This window comes from Syngnathus typhle, linkage group LG12 (assembly GCF_033458585.1).
Source record: "Syngnathus typhle isolate RoL2023-S1 ecotype Sweden linkage group LG12, RoL_Styp_1.0, whole genome shotgun sequence".
Taxonomy (NCBI): Eukaryota; Metazoa; Chordata; class Actinopteri; order Syngnathiformes; family Syngnathidae; genus Syngnathus; species Syngnathus typhle.
Window position 1 is genome coordinate 4513524 of NC_083749.1, and position 19160 is coordinate 4532683.

Here is a 19160-nt window from a genome sequence, read left to right on the forward strand (position 1 = left end):
TCATTTGTTTCCTCGGCTCTTGTTAACATGTGCGTATCTGTTCCGTGTGTGTACTTGTTTCTCTGCGTCTGTTCATCCCCCGTAGTGGCGGACATGAGCATGTTGTCGTCCCAGGACATGGTGCGCTTGCTGCTGTCCTTGCAACCGTTCCTGCAAGACGCCATCCAGAAGAAAAGAACCGGGCGAACTTGGGATAATATTCAACACGTTCAGGGTCCACTCACCTGGCAGCAGTTCCATAAGATGGCGGGCAGGGGCTCGTATGGTAAGAACCACAAATGGTTTTTAGGTTGATATCTCAAGGCTCACGGTGGATTTCTGTCTCCAGGTTCTGAGGAGTCCCCAGAGCCCTTGCCCATCCCCACCGTCCTGCTTGGCTATGATCGAGAACGGGACTTCCTGGCGCTGTCCCCTCTGGCCTTGCCCTTCTGGGAGAAGCTCTTGCTGGAGCCTTACGGGGGTCAACGAGATGCGGCGTACGTGGTGCTCTGTCCAAATAGCCCCCCGCTGTTGGCCGCCGCCCGAGCCTTCTTCCAGGAGCTCAGCGCTGTTTATGAGGTAGGAAGTTGCATCTAATACCGAGCGCTTCCAAGAACGTGTCTTCATGAAGATGACGTCCTTCTCAGACATGTCGTCTTGGAAAGCACCGTCCTCTGGCCAAGGTGTCCCGGGATGGGATCGTCCGCGTGGGAGAGGAGGTGGAATCTGAAAGGCTGGAGGATCTGGATGTGGACCAGTGGTTGAGCGGTCCCTGGGCTGGAGAGCAACACATGGACAACCTCAGCAAACTGAAACTTTATGCCTATGCCTGTAAACTGCAACTAGGTAAGAACCACTAGTGGATTATTTTTGTCAATAACTGGAAACTAATTCCTGTGACATAGGCCTGTTTTTTTTTTGTAAAAACATATTACATATACAAATGATCTGATTTTTGCAGGACCCCAGTTGTCAGTCCTGCCTCTGGACAGCACACTTCTCTTGCCACCCAGAATCCAAACATCCGCCTCTTCAGCGCAGCCCGCCTCCTCCGGCCAGCCTCAAACATGGGCAACCGATGCAGAAGCAGCTTCCGGGGCTCCCGGGGCTCCCGGGGCTCCCGGGGCTCCCGGGGCTCCCGGGGCTCCCGGGGCTGGAGGCTCAGCCACTCCAGCCGCAACACCTTCCGGCCAGACGGCGGAGTTGACGCCTGGGGGCTCCGGCGAGTCCAAAGGCCCCTTGAGTGGCGCACCAGCAGCCAACACACCAGCAGAGAACTCTGACGCGTAAGAGCCAAAAACAACACACTCTTGTCCCAGCACTGTATTTGTTTGTTTGACCCTTTGGCAGCATGCTGGGATTTTGGTTAGCGTGCCTGCCACACAATTACCCACAAGGATAAAAAAAATGGTCAATTTTGAAATTGATGAGTGAACCAGTAACCTCTTACCCATTACCACAGCGCCATCTGCTGGATCTGATTTTACACTGCTGCACTTGCCCCTAATTCAAATACTGGTATTAGAGCCTTGAACTAGTGCACCTGATGGATAACCCCCCCCTCTTTTTGTTTTTCCCCCCCAGCACCACCGAGCAGTCCAGAATCGGCATCCCGACCGGCCCAGACTCCACGGACAGCCGCACCAACCCACCCGCCATCGTCGTTTACGTCGTGGACGCTTTTCTTAGCCCGACAGGCATGCGGAGCGAAGGAGGGGAGGAAGAGGAAGGTGACGAAGTCGAGGCGGAGAGCGTGTGGCTGCTCGGGCTTCTTCGCTGCTACACGGAAATGCTGCAGACTCTGCCCGAGACCGTTAGACCTGCACTCGTTCTCCAGGTAATCAGGGTTGCACCATCGTACCTAAGAACCTGTTAGTCTGTTCCAAACTTACTTGAACAAGAACCAGAACTTGCCTTCAGCTAGCGGTGTTGTTGTTGCAGGTGGTGCCATGCCAGTACCTCCTGCAGCCTGCCAGCGGGGAGAGCCACTTGTACCTGCAGCACTTGCGCTCGCTGGCCTTCTCATGCTACTCGCAATGTCGACGCCTGCGGCCCCAGCACACGCACATCAAGTCCCTGACCGGTTTTGGCCCAGTTTCCACTGTCACGTCGGTCCTCAAGAGCCCAGATGTAAGTGTTGGAAATCATGATGATAAATGCTGATTCATCATTTCATGGATGTTTGTCCTCCCCCAGCATCCCAGCCCAGTGCACTTGTACTCGCCCCCCTTCATCCTCGGGCCCACCCGGCCCAAGCAGCCAGAACAAGGAGAGATTTGGGCCGAAGTCCCTCCCAGGTACAACGTGCTCTTTGTGGGGTACTGTCTGTCACATGACCAACGCTGGATCCTGGTGTCGTGCACGGACCAGCAAGGAGAGCTGCTAGAGACGTGCATCATCAACGTGGACGTTCCCAACAGGTTGGTGTGAATGCCCGCAAATTTAATGACGCAGTGTCTTCACGGCTTTTTTTTTTTTTCTTCTTCTCTGCCGCCGCAGGGCACGGCGCCCGAAGGTGTCCGCTCGGAAGATGGGTCTGCAGAAACTGTGGGAGTGGTGCGTTGGCATCATCCAGATGACCTCATTGCCGTGGAGGATTGTGATTGGTCGGTTAGGGAGACTGGGCCACGGCGAACTTAAAGGTGAGCGATCGCGCCCACACCGAATGCTTCATCATTTCTTGTGAGGAAAATGTTTTATTGTAAACAAATATTTCAAAATTCTGTATGTTTTGCCCAGTCTTGAACATACAAGCCATTTAATCTAAGTGGCATCTCAGTCGAATTCAACTGATCACATCGCTTTGTCTTTTTCTCCCCGCCAGACTGGAGCTCGCTCCTCGGGGAGCACTCGTTGCATTCCACAGGGCGCCAGCTCAGGGAGGCGTGTCGCATGTGCGGCATCTCGGCGGCGGACACCCCCTCCATCCTAAGTGCCTGCCTGGTAGCCATGGAGCCGCAGGGCTCCCTCGTGGTCATGCCCGGTAAGTAGAGGCAGCACAGTGGAGACTTCTTGAGTACCTGAGGGTGATCATATACTTTACGGAGGTTCTCAAAATGAGGGCCAGTGTGCCTCCCTTCAGAGAGCATGAAACATCTCCTGCTTCTTTTCTTTCTAATTTGCTTTTAACATCACAGATAAATAAATAACAAATCTTAAATCAAGACACAACACTTCAAAAGTTTGAAGTATACTTAAAGACTGTGCTATTCTGATACCGTCTGATACTGTAAAGCATCCTTTATATAAAAAAAAAATCATTTGAATGAATAAATAATTAAAATAACAAATGTGACATTTGCACTCAGACGCCGTGACGATGGGCTCCGTGTTCGGCCGCAGCACCGCCTTGAACCTGCAGACGTCGCAGCTCAACACGCCTCAGGATGCCTCGTGCACACACATCCTCGTCTTCCCGACGTCCGCCACCACCCAGCTGGCGCCGAGCTCCTACCCCACTGAGGACAATAACGGTACTCATTAGCTTTTTACTGGATACTCCAGCGCCAAGGTCACGTCTTTAGACAGCCATAAAGCTTCACATGCACAGCCAGTGAAATCATGGGCTGGGCTGTTGGTGGAACAGCGTAAAGCTTCGTCCACCTTTGCAAATATGACTCATAATGATTGGGTACTTCCCCCCCCCCCCCCCCACCTATTACACTGCTGAACCTGTCGCCAACAGAATTTAGCATTATTTTTAAAAGTGTGTATACAGTCAATACACAATCGCGCAATGAAACATAGAGTTATTTTACTCCATTCCACCACCAGGGGGCAGGGTTGTTCCATCTCACCACCAGTATAACTTCTGCATTTTTATCACATTGCATTTCAACTATGTATTGAAACAGTCTGATGAATATAATTACCCAGCTAAAATCCATCAAATGAATAACATTTGTTCCCACAGACGACATGTTCGACTTGCCCTTTCCTGACGAACTGGAGAACGACATCGGCCATGACATGATGCTGATCACGGGTAACCTCCATCCTTCGCCCAACACCTCCCCTGTGCCGTCACCGGGCTCACCATCCGGAATGGGATCCCACTTTCAACACACCAGGGTGAGTGAAAAATATTGACTCCCTCCTCTCGACCAGACAAACATTAAACTCCATTTTTTTTGCACATCTTTTTAAAATTGAAGCTAATTTTAGACTCTGAAATAATGTCATGTAAAATAATTTTATTGGTGCAGGTGTACCTAATGAATTGACAACCGAGAGTATATATTTTCAAAAGCTACCAGTCAAAGCGATTGCATCTTGACTGACACTCGACATCACATGAGCAAACAGCATGTGAGAGTGAAGCGCTGCCAAGCGTGGAGGAATTTGGCTTGGAGGCGAAAGGGGCCAAAAGAAAGGCGATGACAGTTTCTTAACGGCTCAATCGCAAAGTAGAAAGCAGCGTGACTCCAACAATCGCTGTCGGTGTCATCGCTCACCTGAGGGAAGACATCAAAGTCGGCTTGAGAGCTGCTCTGATTTGTAGGAAAATTAGAGGCGAGTGCATACCTGGAAAACAACATGATGATGTTTTACCCACAACAAATAGTTGTGATTTCAATTTTCAAACTTGCTTCCACTTGGTGGCCATTCCTGCTTAAGTTAATCAAAACGGTTCCTTGCAGTTTCAGTGGCGGCACGTAAACAACAGCCCCCCCACCCCAACATGAAAATCACACGCAGGCCTGCCAGACGGAGTGCATTCATTTCCTTCAATTATCAGTGATGCGTCTCCCTTGCTTTTTTGCACGCCTTTGCCGTGCACATGGTCAATAATTGAATTTCCTGTTTGCACAGAGCCAAGGGGAGCGCTTACTATCCAGAGACAATCCTCCGGAAGAGCTGAAGCAGCAGCCGCTGGCTCTGGGCTACTACGTCTCCACAGCGCAAGCGGGTGGACTCCCGCATTGGTTCTGGGCCCCCTACCCTCAAGCTGAGAACCAATGTCCTCTCTTCCTCAAGGTACTCAAAACATGACACCTGTATCACACGTAGATTTCATTCCCGTAAATAAACAACCAGATGAATAGCAGGTAGAAGCATAATTGACTTAAAGACTTTGCGACCACTAGGGGGCCTCACATTAACAGTTGTATTTTATTGCTGAAGAACATAATTTAAAAAAAAAAAAAAACATACCATTTTGGGATGAGGACATATTACTTAGATAGATGTCTTGATATAGTTTTAAGATTTCATTATTACACTTATTTACTGGAAAGTTAACTTTAAGGCATTTCTGTCAGGCAAACGTTTGCTTGATTGCAAATTTTTGTTGAATACAATGCAATCTAACTTTTCAGTTTTCATACAGTCATTTGTTTCACAATTAGTGTTTGTTCATCCAAAACATCTTTTACACACATTAAAAGTCTTTGGTATGACCCAACCGGGGTTTGATCACACAACCTTCCAGTCTCAAGACGGACGCACTACCACTAGGCCACTGAGCTGGGCTAGGCAACAGCTGTATTACGCGATGCAACTCAGCCCTTCAAAGTAAAATATAAAACATAACATTTATACACGTGTAAAATTACAAGTTCTGATTTTGAGACAACACCGAGAAGAGATAACAACTCCGTGTAGTCAAGACGCCTGATGTTGTGCCGCTCTTTGCTTGTGCGCAGGCATCGCTCCACCACCACATCTCCATGGTCCAGTCCGATGAGCTGGTGGCAGACAAGACAAAGAGGACCCCTCACCCGCTGGACTCAAAAACCACCTCAGATGTGCTCCGGTAAGAAAACACAAACGACTCTCTACCATAAATGTCAAAATGTGCTACGGAATCTAAACGACATCTTTCTTTCAATGCAGATTTGTGTTGGAGCAGTACAATGCACTGTCCTGGCTGACCTGCACGCCTGCCACCCAGGACCGGCAGTCTTGCCTCCCCGTCCACTTGGCCGTGCTGGTCCAGATGTACAACGCCATCCTCAACATGCTATAGCCGTGTGCTCCTGCCTCCTCGGCCCACCCACCCGTCCGTCCGTCCATCTCAGAGACCCAGGGCCTGGAATGTAAATCAGAGTGACAATATGCAGCGTCAGTAGAGAAAGAAAACAAGTCCAACTGGTGCTTTCCCATGGAGAGAAACTTTTTTTTTCCTTTCAACCAACGTTCGCAGAACAAAATGTCATACCTGTAATATTGTGCATGGCAACACGTGCACATTTGAGGCATTGTTGTGTCGTTTTTTTTTACCTTTTTTTGTGTACAAAAATAAAAGCACTGTTGGAAGGTTATCTTTTAACACCGACGGGGGAGCGTTTGCAGACGGCACTTTTTCGTCACCTTTCAAAGGGTTGGACAGAAGCGATGGCGGTACAAAAAATATGAAGACAGGCAGGGCTGTTCATAATGTAAAACATTTGCAAAGAATTTAAAGTTATTTTGTAATATTTAAAATGAAAAAGAAAAAAAAAAGGCCTTTTTATTCCCAAACATTAAATAAATCGCTTGGGATCTGAAATGAACATTGTCAATTTAATGCAATATTTATACAAATTATATCATGTGATAGAATTTGATATCTATACGTATATACTTAATAAATATATATTACCTCTTCCAAACAGGCACTTAACGAAAAGAAAGGGTGATGGAAACAAATCTCTTAAATGTAAAGACTGACCCTCAATTACACAAAAACAATATAGTTTGTTATTTAAAGCCCTTCAATTAAAAATATGAAAGATATTTATAACAAAACAAATCTTTGAACTAGGCAATCGAACAAGTTAAAAAAAAAAGACACTTGATTTGTCGCCCAGATGATGTCAAGAATCACGAGAAAGTACCATTCTCTCTTCACTTTGTTATTTGTTACAATCTGAGCATGTTTGTATTATACACCACTCAGCTGTGTTTTTCTGGAATTTTCTAAAGCTGTACATTTCAAGCTATTGTTTTTTTTGCAGTGAGCTTTTATACATATATATATAAACAGATACAGTATACAGTGCAAATGTCATTTACTTCCAGCCAAAAATGTGGAAATTGCCAAGTGAGCGCTCACAAATTGTACAGACAAATGCAAGTTTGCAAGACTTTGTTACGTCGGTCATGAATTTGAATATGGAACAGATCCACACAAGTGGGAGATATCTGTTACTTTTACACTATTTTTTAAAGTAAATTATTAAAAGGCTTTCAAGTGATGACGTTTCTCTTTTGGTCATTGTATTGTGTATGGATGTATGGATGTGTGTGTATTAATGAATGTAATTATGTACGTGTGTGTATGTATTAATGAATGTAATTATGTATGTATGTATTAATGAATGTAATTATGTATGTATGAGTATATGAATGAATGTACGCATGCATACATGTGTGTATTAATGAATGTATGTGTGTGGATTTATGTTTGTATTAATGAATGTAATTATGTATGTATGAATGAATGGATGTATTAATGAATGTATGTGTGTGTTTGTATGTATTAATGAATGAGCTATGTATGTATTAATGAATGTAATTATGTATGTTTGTATTAATGAATGTATGTATGTTTGTATTAATGAATGTACGCATGCATACATGCATGTATGTGTGTATTAATGAATGTGATTATGTATGTGTGTATGAATGAATGTAATTGCGTATGTATGTATGTGTGTACAAATTCCTTGTTATGTATGCTCAAACGTGGCCAATAAAAATTCTTGAATCTTGAATGTATGTATGAATGTATGAATGTATGGATGTATGGATGCATGCATGCATGCATGTATTAATGAATGTACGTATGTATGTATGTACGTATGTATGTATTAATGAATGTATTAATGAATGTGCATATAAATGTATGTGTGTATGAATGATTGTATTAATGAATGTAAATGTATAAGTATGTATGTGTGTATGTATGTATGTACTATGTACATATGTATGTATGTATGCATGCATGCATGCATGGATGTATTAATGAATGTATGAATGTACGCATGTATTAATGAATGTATGCGTGTGTGTGTGTGTGTGTATGTATGTATTAATGAATGTAATTATGTATGTATGTATGTATGTATGTATGTATGTATGTATGTGTGTGTATGTATTAATAAATGTAATTATGTATGATGTATGTTTGTATTAATGAATGTAATTATGTATGTATGTGTATATGAATGAATGTACGCATGCATACATGCATGTATGTGTGTATTAATGAATGTATGTATGTATTAATGAATGTATGTGTGTGGATTTATGTTTGTATTAATGAATGTAATTATGTATGTATGAATGTATGCATGCATGGATGTATTAATGAATGTATGTGTGTGTATGTATGTATGTATTAATGAATGTAATTATGTATGTATGTATTAATGAATGTATGTATGTATGTATTAATGAATGTATGTGTGTGTATGTATTTATGTTTGTATGTATTAATGAATGTAATTATGTATGTATGTGTACATGAATGAATGTACGCATGCATACATGCATGTATGTGTGTATTAATGAATGTATGTATGTATTAATGAATGTATGTGTGTGGATTTATGTTTGTATTAACGAATGTAATTATGTATGTATGAATGTATGCATGCATGGATGTATTAATGAATGTATGTGTGTGTATGTATTAATGAATGTAATTATGTATGTATGTATTAATGAATGTATGTAAGTATGTATGTATGTATGTATGTATTAATGAATGTATGTGTGTGTATGTATTTATGTTTGTATGTATTAATGAATGTAATTATGTATGTATGTGTACATGAATGAATGTACGCATGCATACATGCATGTATGTGTGTATTAATGAATGTATGTATGTATTAATGAATGTATGTGTGTGGATTTATGTTTGTATTAATGAATGTAATTATGTATGTATGTATGTATGTATGTATGTATTAATGAATGTATGTGTGTGTATGTATTTATGTTTGTATGTATTAATGAATGTAATTATGTATGTATGTGTACATGAATGAATGTACGCATGCATACATGCATGTATGTGTGTATTAATGAATGTATGTATGTATTAATGAATGTATGTGTGTGGATTTATGTTTGTATTAATGAATGTAATTATGTATGTATGTATGTATGTATGTATGTATTAATGAATGTATGTGTGTGTATGTATTTATGTTTGTATGTATTAATGAATGTAATTATGTATGTATGTGTACATGAATGAATGTACGCATGCATACATGCATGTATGTGTGTATTAATGAATGTATGTATGTATTAATGAATGTATGTGTGTGGATTTATGTTTGTATTAATGAATGTAATTATGTATGTATGAATGAATGTATGCATGCATGGATGTATTAATGAATGTATGTATTAATTAATATGTGTGTGTGTGTATGTATGTATGTTTGTATGTATTAATGAATGTAATTATGTATGTATGTATGTATGTATGTATGTATGTATGTATGTATGTATGTATGTATGTATGTATGTATGTATGTATGTATGTATGTATGTATGTATGTATGTATGTATGTATGTATGTATGTATGTATGTATGTATGTATGTATGAATGTATGTATGTATGAATGTATTAATGAATGTGATTATGTATGTGTGTATGAATGAAGGTAATTGTTTAATTATGTATGTATGTATGTATGTGTGTATGTGTGTACAAATTCCTTGTTATGTATGCTCAAACGTGGCCAATAAAAATTCTTGAACCTTGAATGTATGTATGTATGTATGTATGTATGTATGTATGTATGTATGTATGTATGTATGTATGTATGTATGTATGTATGTATGTATGTATGTATGTATGTATGTATGTATGTATGTATGTATGTATGTATGTATGTATGTATGTATTAGGGATGCACCGAAATAAAAATTCTTGGCCGAAACCGAAAACCAAAAATGAGGAAACCAAGGCCGAAAACCGAAAACCGAAACACCGAAAGAAATGTCAGTTATTAGAACCACAGCATTTATGGCTACATGTGTACTAACCTCACTAAAATCAAGGCATTGCAATAAACCAGTTACAAAAGTATGAAAATATTTATTTAGCACTGACAACAATGCACAATATAAATGAAAATTCAAAAATAAAATAAAATGTTTAACTTGACCCAACTCATGTGTACATTAAATAATAATTTACAGGCTTATAACTGACTGTAAAATTAAATATGTTCTCTTATAAAAACACAGAGAACTTTCTTGCCTTTTCAAAAACGTCCCCCACAGACGGAGTGGGCGTGCTCGGTGTCAGTTTCCTTTTCTGTGTCGCCTTCTTCTCATATTCAGAATGGCGATCGGGATGTTTGGATTTCAGGTGATGAATTAAACCCGACATGGAGAAACTTTTTGCAGATGCACCCCTTTCAGCATTGCATATTTTGCAAATCGCTATCCGTGGGTCTTTCTCTGAGATAGTGAAATCAGTCCACACCGCAGACTTATCCCATTTTCCCGCGTGCTGGCTGCGCTGTTTGCTCACGTCATCACAAGTTTCGGCCGTGTTGTTTCGGTGATTTAGGTCTTTCGGCCAAAAACCGAAAATGCACTTTTGGGTCATTTTCGGCCGAAAATTTTCGGTGGCCGAATTTTCGGTGCATCCCTAGTATGTATGTATGTATGTATGTATTAATGAATGTGTGTGTGTGTATGTATGTATGTATTAATGAATGTAATCATGTATGTATGTATGTATGTATTAATGAATGAATGTATGTGTGTGTATGTATGTATGTATTAATGAATGAATGTATGTATTAATGAATGAATGTATGTATTAATGAATGAATGTATGTGTATGTATGAATGTATGTGTATGTATGTATGTATGTATGTATGTATGTATGTATGTGTGTATGTATGTGTGTGTATGTGTGTGTATGTGTGTGTATGTGTGTGTATGTGTGTGTATGTATGGATGGATGAATGGATGAATGGATGAATGGATGAATGGATGAATGCATGTATGCATGTATGCATGTATGCATGTATGCATGTATGCATGTATGTATTAATGAATGTATGTATGTATTAATGAATGTATGTGTGTGTGTGTGTGTGTGTATGTATGTATTAATGAATGTAATCATGTATGTATGTATGTATGTATTAATGAATGAATGAATGAGTGTGCGTGTGCGTGTGCGTGTGCGTGTGTGCGCGCGTGTATGAATGTATGTATGTATGTATGTATGTATGTATGTATGTATGTATGTATGTATGTATGTATGTATGTATGTATGTATGTATGTATGTATGTATGTATGTATGTATGCATGTATGCATGTATGCATGTATGCATGTATGTGTGTACAGTATGTGTGTACAGTATGTGTGTACAGTATGTGTGTACAGTATGTGTGTGCAGTATGTGTGTATGATACAAACGTACACACGTACATACGTACACACGTACACACGTACACACGTACACACGTACACACGTACGTATGTACGTATGTACGTATGTACGTATGTACGTATGCACGTACGTACGTACGGACGCCTGTGCGCCTGTGCGTATGTATGTATGCATGTATGCATGTATGCATGTATGCATGTATTGATGAATGTATGCATGCATGTAAGTATGTATGATCGAATGTATTAATATAAGTATGTATGATCGAATGTAATTATGTACGTATGTACGTATGTATGCATGCATGTATGTAGCTAGTCTCATGCAGTCATATACATGACTTTCACTTTGATTTATTGTTTGTGTGTACAGTATGTGTGTATGATACAAACGTACACACGTACATACGTACACACGTACACACGTACACACGTACACACGTACGTATGTACTTACGTATGTACGTATGTACGTACGTACGCCTGTACGCCTGTGCGTATGTATGTATGTATGTATGTATGTATGTGTATGTATGTATGTATGTATGTATGTATGTATGTACCTACGTACGTATGTATGCATGTATGTATGTATTGATGAATGTATGCATGCATGTAAGTATGTATGATCGAATGTATGAATGTATGTATGTATTCATTAATGTAATTATGTATGTACGTATGTATGCATGCATGCATGCATGTATGTAGCTAGTCTCATGCAGTCATATACATGACTTTCACCTTGATTTATTGTTTACATGTTTGAAACTAATTAATTCATTCATTCCTCATTCATTCATAAATAAAGTCATACATTGAGTGAGGGACGAATTTTTTTTCAACGGCTTCAAAATGGACAAGAAATGCAGACAAAAGTCACTCTTGCAGGCATTGGCCCAGCTTGGAAAGAAAAAAAACCCACCATGAGTGGTTGAAAACGAAAAGCTAGTGAAGGGTCACTTGTGGAGCTGCCTGCTTAATGGCCACAGCCACTGGAGGAAGCAGCCTCTTAATTGACCGCATTGTGTTGCCTGCAGATGGCATATTAGACCATGGCCGTTCAAATCACACGTGACTTAGACGCAGTCAAATGGCCCGTGCGCAGGACAAGCAGAAGGCCAACGTCGGCCAAGGCATTAACGACAGTAACTCGCCAAGAGTTGAAGGTCAATGGCGTTTTATCTCGCTTTTCTTCCAGCACAACATCTGATGACCTGGACAAAAATAAAAAGGCCCTGCATAAGAGGTCCAAATGGGCCAAAAAGGGAAGCGGCATTGAACATAGACATTGTGGAACAGGATGTGCTTCAACAGCCCACAACTGCTTAAATGATTCAGTAAGCTTCTGTAACGTTAATTGTGATTCACTCATTGTGATTCAAGAATATATGAGTGCAAGAATTGTTATAATGTCTGTATACACTTGTGCACATACACACATAACACACACACACACACATTAACACTCAATACATATGCTGAGGAACAGACGTAAGCACATCACTGCTAACTTTAGCCTGAAGCGAGTAACCCATTTACACAAGGAGGAATGCATTGTGTTAGCATTAAGCTATTAAGTTAGTTTTAGCTGTGTGATTAATTTTGGTGTGCGTGTTGCAGCCTTACCGTCACTCTGGATGACCCCGACTTTTCTTGTGTAAAGTGGAGCAAGCTGGAGGCCGTAACGTCACACCGCCACATCATTTTCTGAGAGAAACACACACACACAGACTGTTGTAATACATACATATTGTGATATAACATAATATACTATTGGCTGGCTGGCGTCTGTCACAGCAGACGCCAAGTTAGGGAGGGTTTGAGGTGCGGCAGCGGCGAAGTGTCAGGGGAGAAGGGTCACAAGACTGAAAGCTTTCATCTTGTTTGGTCACAAGTGAAAAGATTAAGCCTCTAAAATGTTATCTCATCTTTTGATATTAAGTGCAAATGTCTTCAGTATACAACAAAAACAAAGGACTTGACCTCAGCGTCCCAATACTTTTGGAGGTGACTGTATGTCGGAATGCACTGGCTGTCCTTAGATAGTAGTGCAGGTGTCCACAGTGTTGTGGCAACTGAAAAGTAGGTCAATGCTTCAAGACAGGTAGCAGCAATTAATTTTGTTTTTGTTCCAGCTAGGGTGGTGAGTTATGTAACCATTATCAGGCCATCACATCCACACCCATCAGCGACTTCAAATATTTGCTGGCCCGCGCCCGACATGAAGTAAAGGAACGCCAGGAAGTGAAGGCTGATGAATGCAAAGGCGGCCTGATGAAGGTGTGAAAGCTTTATAGGAGCGGCTTGCAAGAACATGTTTACCGCTGCGTCATCAAACATTGCACGAGAGATGACGAATGATGTGCAGGCCTCGGGAACGCTCCAAGGTGCACTGCAGGTGAACAATGGCGGTGGCCCAATACCACCATGTTGACTCTTTCAAACAAGCTGACATTTTAGCGTAATCCGCTGATGAAACGTTTTAAAGCGGGCTAAGTGATTTATTGCTTGTAGCTTGAGTGACTGATTTGATGATGATCAAAATTAACCTGGAGCCTTTTTTTTTTTTTTTGGACCAACATTTGGAAAGTTTGTTCTGTGCACAGGTGGCCAAATCCTTTTTTTTTTTTTTTGTGGTCCATTAAAGCAAACAAAGTGTGCCAAGAGCCAAACAACATCCAAGCTAGCTTTTGAGATGGCTTTAAGGAAATTGCAAGGCCACGGCCCTCAGCAGCTATTGTTCCAAGGCACTGCTGAGGCGACACAACAGCTGCCAACACAACACGATGTGGCCTTCTTGGAAACATCTGATCGAGTCCTGACCTGGGGGGGGATTTGCATTTGCAAAAAGAGGCCCCTAAAAAGGACGACGCCCATTTTGAATGCAGCCGCTAATACGACACAATGCATCCGCCTCCTCGGAGACATATAGACGCTATAATCCAAAGTCTACATTAGGCTTGAGACGGTTTTAAAGTGTGTGTGTGTGTGCTAAGCAGCACTCAAGACATTTCATTAGGTACACATGCAATCCAATTGAAGAGCTGCATTGACAATTTTGTCATTGCTAAATCAAATCAGTTTTACCCCCCAGAAAACAAAGAGGATTTTTGTTGTTGTTGTTGACACATTTGTACATGTGACAACATATGACACCCATGCCTGTTGCCTTTTAAACAAATACCAAAGTGCTGTACAACAATCAAATGTTTTGCCTCCTTTGTAAGCGTCAATAGATGTCACAACTGTTTTTGTGATCGCCGACATATGAAAATAAGTAATCCCATTCATTGCATATGAATGCGCTAAATCAAACTCCTCACAGACTGGTTTATGATTAACCATTGTGGTCCAATTATTCCCAAAGACAACACAATAAAATACTTACGCAACATGTTTCTTTGTGCTTCACAATACGCACTCGAGTTGTTTTTGTGGCCAAGCGACGAGCCATTGCTCACTCCAGGCCCCCACTCGGCGTCGCCGACGAGGCCTATCAACGCCTCTGAGATGTAAAACACGACCTCTCGACGCTCATTCTTTCATTGTGGCATTAATGAGTTGACCTAATTATCAAGAGGAAACATGTTTGATGCAGCTGTCAAAACACCCGAGCACGCCACACACCTGTGACTCAAAAAACGCACACCGTTGGAGAGCCACTGGGTGATTAGACACTCCTCTCTGTGCGTGTGTGTGTGTCGCCAAGCAACCGTGGGTTTTCCACACCCCCCCCCCTCCCTGGAGCCTTTTATTCATCAATACAAATGGTGGTTAGAGCTAATTATTCTATTTAAGCATTAGACACAAAGGCAAAAGCATTTTATTTTTCCTTACGCTGTGCACTTAAGTAATTGTAAAATATTCTCATAGCTTGTATTGTTAACAATGAGTGTATGTGAAATTGAACACATTGATTTTGGAAGTCTATATATTGTTTTCAAATATAGAGCTTATGATGTTTTTTTACACAAGTTTTTATTTAACTATCTACATATATTTAACTATATATTTATTTAACTATATACGTATATAGTCGAAGACAATGAATAGAGTGAGTATTGAGAATATCCATGCAATACCCAATAGATCCACAAGGTGGCAATATGACTTAACAGATGCAATAAGCCAACTGAGCACTAAAGTCGCTTCAAAGATGACTTAGACTGCATTTCATGTACCCCAGTGGAACAAGACTCCTGAGAAGTGGAAAGGCGAAGAAAGATCAGTTGTAGACAACAGACTCACCAAAACAATCCTAAAATACAGTGCATGTACCGGGATCACTGAAAAGCTGCAAAGCCAATAAAATATGAATAAATCAAACCCCTTATGCGATTAAAGACATTTTTTTTAAAGGCAGCTTGGTTCAGATTGTGAATGAGGACCCAATTATGGCCCATTATGATCTTTGATCGAAACAAATGTGTACGAAATGTATACAAAATAACAATCCTACTATTATTTATTAAAATAAGCATATTACATACGAACATAGGAACAAACTGCTATTATTTCAACTAATTACAACTAGTAATAATACTACTAAAAATAATTACGATGACTACTACAACTCCTAAAAATAGAATTGCAAACAGCGATGCAAAAAAACATGACTGTGATTGCTGAATATTTTAAAGACACTATATATATGTGTCTTAATTTTCCAGCCGATCCAAGGCAACATGACAGAGCGGTGCAGAGTGTTGAGCAAATTCAAAAAGATGATCAACCATGTGTCCTGTGAACGCATGGTGAGCCTCTCCACGTGGCCCCTGTGGGGAAACTCGAGTGAAGCTGCCAACGCTTTGCTGTCAGTGTCACAGCTCGGAGCCGCCGAGCACATTTCCAGAGACTGGAGCCTTCTCTCTCATTGCGGACGTCTTGACGCTCATGACAAGTGACACGCTATCACGCAGCGCAGCGAGCCCTGGATGTGGCGATTAGCCTTACAATAACAATGACCCAGACCCCCCCCCCCACCCAAAAAAAACCCAACAACAACGCTTCACCGGCTCCCGTGATGCACGCTGAACAAGTCAGCCCCCCGAACCCCCGCAAACTCGCACCCCTTTAGCGTCCGACCCCCTCTATCTGGTTCCAATTTTGCCATCCTAATCATAAAAGCATTAAGCGAAATGCTGTTGCGGAGCGAAAAGCGACCAGGTGAAATGCGGGCCCCACCTTTAAAAATTCCATTTCCACTCAAGTGGACAAGGCGCAACCAGGACCATACGGGGGAAAGGGGGGGGGGGGCTCAGTTGCCCCTCTTCAAAATTGGAATGGCGAGAAGCCACCAAAATTACCCAACAAAACGCGGCAACAGCAGGACTCAAAGATCGGACTTAAGGCAGCACTAAACAGAGCACTGCAGTAAAATGGAGATTATGGCCCAGCTACAAGGAGGTAAAAAAATAACCCACCCTTCCCCCAAATTATAATATAATTACATTCCACATATAATTTCTTATAGTAAACATGGAAGAATCAGTGTAAACGCATGCGCAGCAGAGCAATAAGGTAGAAGTTTCGTATTTCTCGTACATCACAGAACTTTTAAAAGGGGTGGTCAAAACTTTTCTTTATCGAAAATCTACTGGCTGATTTGATCTGGTTGGATCGTTTGATTGTTTTAATTGATTTTTTCTTCTTCAAGAAATGACGTAAATCGTTGATTTAGTGACGTGCCTCAATATTTTCGCCCACATGTTGTGGTTGATCGCGACAACGTGTTAGGTTAGCGTGATTCTCCGCAGCCTTAAGAAGTTACATTTGTAGGCTTTGACCACGTTTTTTTTTCTTGTTTAATAAAAGGAGGGCGATCAGAGCCTCCCCTTTGTGATTACATTAGCCACAAGGGCTGGCAGGCCTCCGTGTCTGCATATAATTTCAGTCATCGCTCTCTATTTGGACGCAGCAGATGTTTCCTCACGTCAACACGCCCCCTGACAAAGCGAGATGGAGAAGGCGTCCTTATTGCAGTGGCGGCCAACCAAACGCCCTCTCCCTTCTCGCCATCAGAGATGCGCTTCACCACCGCGGTATAGGGCAGTCAAAAGCAAGGGGAAAAACAAACAGCCTTTTTGTCTCTCTCGAAAATAAAGGTTGCTTTTGTGTTGTGAGACGCCGAAGGTGAGACGCAGATTGATGGCTTGCTTTGAACGCCTTGAGAAGAAAATAGTGATTCAGTGCTCATCACTGACATGTGGTCGACTTGACTTGTCGCATCTCAATTTTTCCTCTACAGTATTTGGAGCAACATAGCCATGTCAGGCCTACAATCTTACTAGTTTGCTCTTTATAAAAAAAAAAAGACCGAATTGATGGACAGATTAACTACAGAACAGATCATTTGTATAATAATAATAATAGAATTTCAAAAATGGATTATTGTTTTATAATTGCAATTCAACAGGCTGAAATAAAAACGAATAAAAAAACAGCTCGTCCAACTAAGAAAATAGGATTATTTACTTGTTGTAAGCTTTTCAAAATTGCTGAAAAACTTTAAAATGAAATAAGCAAATCTAAACGGCTAATAAAATTCAGGTCTTCGTTTTAGGAACGTGATCACTGACGTAGAGGATCAAAACATTTAAATTAAATAACGACGAAACGTACATAGATATATTAGGGGACATTACATGATTATTATTAATGAAAAGAAAACACTTACCCGAAAGTGGGAAAATAGTAAAAAAAAATAAAAAACCCAAAAAACACTGCATTCAATTAAAGCCTAATTTGGTTCGGCTAAAAACGAAGAAAAATACATTGACGCTTTTGCGTTTCTAAAATTTTGACTGGTGTGTGTGTGTTTTAGAGCAAATAAATACGATCGGAGGCCTGCAGGAGAAGGAGGAGGAGTGGACGGGGACATTGCTAATGAGAGGCGACATGTTTTCAAACTCCCTTCAGGAGCGAGGGGCACACAAGTGCGAATCAAGTCTTCAAAGTCTTCATGTAATATTTCCTCGGCTTCTCTTAAAAAAAAAAAAAAAATCATTAAAGTGGGAATACGCGAGCGCGCGCCCACGCACACGCGTACACAGACTGTTGGGATGTTATTGTATCAGTTTTACTGGGTCGGCCCCAATTAGGCTATTAAGGCCTTTTCCCTCCCCAAAACGGATTTGAGGGGCTAAGACGCTTTGGTTTCTTGACATCCATTGAAAGTCAAGTTTATTTGACTTTCTGACATGATGTGTGCAAACTCAACATCGAATCAGAATGACTGCGTAGATCTTTTTTTTTCTCTTTTCTTTTTGCACCATTTTCAAAGTAGGGCGCGGAAAGAAAATAAATAATTTTAAATCGACAAAATAATCCGAGAGTTAATATTGAAAAGGGCCGGCTGGTGTTGGGGGGTTGAGGGATTAATCTTCACCTCGCTTGGGAGAGCAAACAAATGTGCACGCATTTTTTTTAAAACTCCAACCACTGAATGGCGCTCGGGAACTGCAAGAAGTATTGAGATGCGTGTGCAATAGAAACAAGAATGAGCGCTGACTTTTTTTTTTTTTTTTGCTGAGCCGACGCAGAATGGAAATGCTGTAGAATGAAGTAGAAATGAAGAAAATGGTGACAAAAACAAAAATCAATCAAATAAAATAGGAATGATGAGCTATAAAGGGTACTTTCTCATGGAAAATGTCAACTTGTGTTTTTTTAGAAACGTTTCCGAGTTAATGAATAGTCTATGAATGTGCATTTTATTATGTTTATATATTTTAAGTTTCTTTTCACTGAAAGATATTTTAGTGAAATAATAATACGTTTTTAGTCTTGTTCTCGCTCATTATTGTAAAATTATCTT

At 40.8% G+C, this 19160-nt stretch overlaps 1 protein-coding gene and 1 long non-coding RNA gene across 8 annotated transcripts in view; one reads left to right on the forward strand and one right to left on the reverse strand.

The window, feature by feature from the left end:
* The window catches only part of LOC133163722 (mediator of RNA polymerase II transcription subunit 13-like), a 62827-nt gene extending 55670 nt beyond the window's left edge, over positions 1–7157 (forward strand). For all 7 annotated transcript variants that reach the window (XM_061293916.1, XM_061293917.1, XM_061293913.1 and 4 more), the window contains 14 exons: positions 86–265; positions 329–558; positions 627–825; positions 941–1265; positions 1564–1816; positions 1921–2109; positions 2176–2399; positions 2479–2621; positions 2804–2962; positions 3288–3452; positions 3893–4050; positions 4792–4956; positions 5625–5734; positions 5815–7157. In XM_061293916.1, coding sequence (XP_061149900.1) covers positions 86–265; positions 329–558; positions 627–825; positions 941–1265; positions 1564–1816; positions 1921–2109; positions 2176–2399; positions 2479–2621; positions 2804–2962; positions 3288–3452; positions 3893–4050; positions 4792–4956; positions 5625–5734; positions 5815–5947 — 2633 coding nt within the window. In that variant the 3' untranslated portion in view covers positions 5948–7157. The remainder of the gene's footprint in view (positions 1–85; positions 266–328; positions 559–626; positions 826–940; positions 1266–1563; positions 1817–1920; positions 2110–2175; positions 2400–2478; positions 2622–2803; positions 2963–3287; positions 3453–3892; positions 4051–4791; positions 4957–5624; positions 5735–5814) is intronic.
* Positions 5059–19160, reverse strand: part of LOC133163726 (uncharacterized) — a 36033-nt gene continuing 21931 nt past the window's right edge. The window contains exons 3-5 of the long non-coding RNA XR_009716441.1: positions 12971–13051; positions 5854–6010; positions 5059–5666 (exon numbers count right to left, since the gene is read on the reverse strand). This is a non-coding gene — a long non-coding RNA (uncharacterized LOC133163726). The remainder of the gene's footprint in view (positions 5667–5853; positions 6011–12970; positions 13052–19160) is intronic.